Genomic DNA, 5,473 nt, shown 5'->3' with positions numbered 1-5,473 from the left:
GGGTATTTCCATTCATATCTGGTGAACCATTAAGAAATTACAGTGCTTTTTGTACATAGTCCCCCATTTTAAGGGACCAAAATTATTGTCCAAATTCACTTACACAGTATGTGTATTAAAGTAGTAAAAAGTGAAGTATTTGGTCCCATATTCATAGAACACAATGACTACATCAAGCGTGTTACTCTGCAAATTTGTTGAATGCATTTCCTGTTTGTTTTGATTGTGTTTTAGATTAGTTTGTGACCAATAGAAATGAATGGTAAATAATGTATTGTGTAATTTTGGAGTAACTTTTATTGTAAATAAGAATAGAGTATTTTCTAAACACTTCTAAATTAATGTGGATGCTACCATGACTATGGATAATCCTGAATGAATCGTGAATAATGATGTGAGAAAGTAACAGACGCACAAATATCATACCCTCCCCCCCAAAGAATGCTAATCTGCCGTTATTGTAATTGTGAGGTTAGCATATCTTGGGGTTATGACATTTCTAGCACACAATCTGTAACGCTTCGGCAATACAGACTGAGTAGAGCCCTAAAGTAGGCTACATTTACTATATTTTACCTCACCAGCTGATGTTTACAATATTTATATACATATGCTTATTGAGCCTATGATAGATTATACATAAACCATCAACGTCTTCAGTTACCATGTTTTGGTTGTGTGAGAAAATGCTTTTCTGGTCAAGTGATATAAATGTATTACATCTGCTATGTCTATGAGAGTTTCTGTGCAATTTGTTGCTGTAATCTGACATTTAGTTTTTACAGAAAATATGGCCTCGATCGCCCACCTGCAGGTCTGGAAGGACATCAAAAGGAAGCTGGAACAGAATGATAGCTCAGAGTTCTCTTGTGGGCAAAACCAATGGCATCTCTGGGACCACATGCCTTTCTTGTGCTGTGCAGAGCTTGGTGATATATGTCTGTGCCACCTCCTCCAGGAAACTCAACCCAAAAGGGCATATTCTATCAATCCCACACAGTCTCGTATTAACCGTCAGCTCTGCCATCTCTCACAGCAGCAGCTTCTGAATCTGCACACAGACAGTCTTACACCTGACCTCTGCTCCGCAAAATACATCATCACCTACATGCTGTTAAAAGGAAAAACAGACAGCCATTTTGTTCTCATCGAAATCAAAGTAAACCCAGCTGTTTGTGGAAAAAATTAACTATGCTGTAAAAAAGAAACGTGTCAAAGTAAACCCATTTCAGAGACTGTCTAATGCAATCAGATGCAGCAGTTTTATCCAGCAATTGTTTTACACAGAGGCACTGGGTGCACACAGCAGAACTGTCCAAACAGGATTTATCTTGTTCAAAGGCACATCTTAAAATGTCTACTCATGGATAAACAAGCAATTGCTAAATTCTTAATTCTGCTCCGTTTTGGAGCATCTTTAGCATTTCATTTGAGTCTCATACCTCTATACAGGGGGCTATCTTTTTGTATTCATCAATACTTTCCTTTCTTTGTTCACTTAAGTAAAATGAGATTATAAATAAATGGATGACAGTTCAGTGTCTGTGATGTTTCATTCCTCCACGGTACTGACTGTGAATTATATTGTGGTCTCTAGATGAGTAGCCTTTAATGCACCATGTAGTGGAGACAATCCAGATGCCAAAGATCTTCTTTGTAGTTGGGMTAGAGCAGTATGTCTCTACTGCTAGGGCAGTATGTCTCTACTGCTAGGGCAGTACATCTCTACTGCTAGGGCAGTATGTCTCTACTGCTAGGGCAGTATGTCTCTACTGCTAGGGCAGTATGTCTACTGCTAGGGCAGTATGTCTACTGCTAGGGCAGTATGTCTCTACTGCTAGAGCAGTATGCCTCTACTGATAGAGTCAGTATGCCCTCTACTCGCATAAGACCAACAAGTTAGATGTCTCTACGCCTAGCGCCGTACGTACGCCATAGTCTTTTTATTTGCCTCTTATCTCTAGTAGGCCAGTCCTATTGCCTCTACTGCGTTAGAGAAACAATCCAGATATGCTCTACTTCTTTTAGTACTCAGTATGTCTCTACTGCCATTATTAGTAGCAGTTTTTTTTTTTTCACACAGGTACTTCCTCCAGTTCTCTTTCATTCTCAACTGATCTTTTTTTTTCTAGAGCAAGGGGTATTGTTTTTTATTTCCTATATTTGTGCTCCTCTCATACTATGCTAGAGTACTGAAAACTTTACGTATTCTCTATATTGCAGATATTGTTGCAGGTTTATGCTCTTTCACTGTGTATCACGGCCTCTAATTGACACACCAGACTGTTTATGCATTTTTTATTGTCGTTCCATCTTTCTCTACTTCTCAGCTCATTAGAGCTAGCTTTCTTCTATCAGTTTTTATGTCTTTTTATTGTATTTTTCGGTTTCTTTTCTATATTTTTCTTCCTTTATTCTGACTTTGTGCTAGTGTGGCCATGCTAGTTATTTGCCCCCTGTTCTACTGCTAGAAAACGTCAGTTGTTTTCTGTTGCCTCTAATTTCTAATACTGCTTAGAGCTCATTACTAGAACTGAGATCATTATTGTCTCTACTGGCATATGGGCATGTATCTGCCATCTAACTTGCTCTAGATGCCCCCAGTGTGGTTCAATGGTACGCATTACTGGCTAGAGCAAGTATATTTATTATTTCATTGCTATGCTCAGGGTCCGAGCTCTTTTTATTGTTTTTTGCCATGCTTAACGTGACTAGGGGGACTACTACGGAGCCGAGAGAAGCCAGTACTGGTCTTCTACGCTAGAAAGGAAGAAAGCCAGCGGTTCTGATGGGATGGTAGCTGAGATTAGAGTGTCGGAAGAAGAATCTGCAACCGTGAGTGAGCATGAGGCCCATACCGCAGTATGTCTCTTAGCTTAGAGCAGTTAGCAGTGTGTTGCTCTTATGCTGCGGATTAGTACGTGCAGTTTTATGTTGACGCCGTTTCTTGTTTATCATTAATTCATCGTTTTGTAGGCTGGCTAGTGGCGAGTGAACTGATCCTCTTCTGCTAGAGCAGTATGCCTCTTCTGCTAGAGCAGTATGCCTCTACTGCTAGAGCAGTATGTCTCTACTGCTAGAGCAGTATGTCTCTAGCAGCATAATCCCCATTTCCTCCTCTTCCTCATCTTCCTCCACTAGCCCCAGTGTATCCTGAGAAGAGGAAGTCTAATGGCGGTCAGTGACAGCCACAGGCTCTGACCACCATGTTCCGGTACTTCTTCAGAATGACATTGGAGCTGTCGTCAAAGTAGAGGACTGAGATGCCGTGGAGCTGGGTGGGGGCAAGCAGGTTGGGGCAATGCTCTTGTGTTTATGAATGGACTGAGGGGGGGGGGGAGGGGGGGGGGGGGGGGGGGGCGGGGGGGGGGGGGGGGGGGGGGGGGGCGGCGGGGGGGGGGGGGGGGGGGGGGGGGGGCGGGGGGGTGGGGGGGGGGGGGTAGAATCGAGCACTGTTATTAGAAATATTAAAGTGTGGGATAAAATGTGCATTGATACTTTAGCAGTTTTCTTTACAGGATGCAGGACATCAAAGAGTGCTTTGATAAAAATGTTCAAAAATTAAAATAATTTACAATTTAAAGTAAAAACTCTACAGTGAAACCCTGAGAAAATGCCATATTCAACCCCCTCAGAAATGTATTATATGAAAGATATAAATATTCTTGCCAGAGTCTGCACAATGGCATGATTGGTAGCATTCATGTAGGAGTTGAGGGGAAAAGCGCATTCGCCCTGGCAGTAGTACGCTGCATAGCCCTCTGGTGCAATGATCCAGTCCTGAGGGGACAATTGAAAAAATGAATTTCTCATAACAACATCCAACAAATGGGAGATGGAGATAATGTCAGATTGAATCTATTCAAGTCATACTCCTATCTAAGTGGGTGAATAAAAAAGAAGAGGGGGTGCTCAGATCATTACAGTACAGAACAGAGATATCAGGACCTGGTGTGACATAAGGAGTCGTCATATTACTGTACCTGCCATCCCAGATCTCTGAAGCTGACATACAGCTCATGCTTCTTACAGCCCTGTTTGGGGTCTGTGCTGAGGGTCTCTGAAGACAAAGGGGGAAATTAACAGCATATAGATTAATCAGCACAATCAACTGTCATCACTGTCACTTAAACACTGTATAATAGATGTATTCCTAGTTAAATATTATTCATAGCCTGAATATGAAGTTTACAAGTTTATAAAATGTTGACTGGCTCATTAACCTCCAAGTGGGTAATTTGTGTACCTGCTGCAGCCTCAGCAACCTTCAGTGCGTCCTGGGCATTCCTGGGGGTTTTAGAGCGGTTGGGGTTGCGCCCCTTGTGGCCGTGGGCAGAGCGGACGCTGCGGAGGCGAACCTCAGTTCCCTTAAAGAAGGCCACCATAAAGGGCTGCTTGTCCTGTAGCCCACTGCCCCACACCAGCCCTACTAGCCTGGGGTTCACACTCTGGCCTGTAGAGGGAGACAGAAATACATGCACATGTCAGTCCAGGGTACATGTTGATATTTTTAAATTCAATGTTATGTGGTGGGTGTACCAGCCCTAGAGATCTATCTCTGTTGGACCAGCGGCCATTCAGTACTCTTATAACTCTATGACAGTGACTCACCGTCCATGCTCTCTAGAGCCAGCTGCAGGCCCAGGTTCTGGTCCAGGTTCACCACCCACTGGTTACTGGTGGCTGTGATGTCAAACACCAGCCAGCCTTCCTCTATAGCCCACACCACACGCGTGTCCAGCAGGAACAGGTCCTCCTCACTGAGGGGCACATTGACTACAAACATTAGATACACAGCACATAAAGTCTCAGTTAGATACACAACAAAGAGTTACAGACCTAGGAAGTGTGTTCTTCTAAATTCTAACATCAGTTGCCACAAGTCTGGATAAACGTATATAGCCTTGCCACTTCACATTGCATTTCAAACCATTCTCCTCAGTGGCAGTTTGGGTTGCTGCTATGTAGTGCAGTATGTAAAAGTAAAGTAGTTATATAAAAGTTGATAGATAGCTGATACATATTCCAATAAATAGCAGAGACAGAAGAGATTAGCCACCCAGAGAGAACCCAGGATACAGTAAATCCAAAACAAGAGATGACATGCAGTGTCGATCTAACCCCACCGATAGCCATTATTAAAAGAGGTATCTTTATCACAGATGAGAATTCCCAGACTGATTGAAGCAGATATCACAGCTCTGGGGCAGATCTCACAGACAATGGATTTGTTTACAGATTGAGTTTCAGGCCCCCAGGCCCACAACACAGACTGTTTCTTTTTCTTGCCGCCTTGTTGTCTGTATGGAAGGCATGTGTGTCTCTGAATGACAATGGTGTTGTTCTTAGCACCGACATAGCCTCACTGTCACCTCTGTGCAACAGGCCATGCCTACACATGACTGGGCTCTGATGTCACCTAGCAGGACAAGCTGTGTGTGTGTGTGTGTGTGTGTGTGTGTGTGTGTGTGTG

The 5,473-nt window shown here is 43.1% G+C and overlaps 1 protein-coding gene across 1 annotated transcript in view; it reads right to left on the bottom strand.

The window, feature by feature from the left end:
- Positions 1 to 3,178: 3,178 nt before the first annotated feature.
- The window catches only part of LOC111976951 (bone morphogenetic protein 7-like), a 21,066-nt gene continuing 18,771 nt past the window's right edge, over positions 3,179 to 5,473 (bottom strand). Inside the window, exons 7-11 of the mRNA XM_070442957.1 lie at positions 4,612 to 4,760; positions 4,247 to 4,453; positions 3,984 to 4,060; positions 3,670 to 3,780; positions 3,179 to 3,274 (exon numbers count right to left, since the gene is read on the bottom strand). Of these exons, the coding sequence (XP_070299058.1) occupies positions 3,179 to 3,274; positions 3,670 to 3,780; positions 3,984 to 4,060; positions 4,247 to 4,453; positions 4,612 to 4,760 (640 nt within the window). The remainder of the gene's footprint in view (positions 3,275 to 3,669; positions 3,781 to 3,983; positions 4,061 to 4,246; positions 4,454 to 4,611; positions 4,761 to 5,473) is intronic.

This window comes from Salvelinus sp. IW2-2015, linkage group LG1, assembly GCF_002910315.2.
Source record: "Salvelinus sp. IW2-2015 linkage group LG1, ASM291031v2, whole genome shotgun sequence".
NCBI lineage: Eukaryota > Metazoa > Chordata > Actinopteri > Salmoniformes > Salmonidae > Salvelinus > Salvelinus sp. IW2-2015.
Note: the sequence above shows the minus strand (reverse complement) of the source record. Positions and strands in the feature narration are given on the sequence as shown.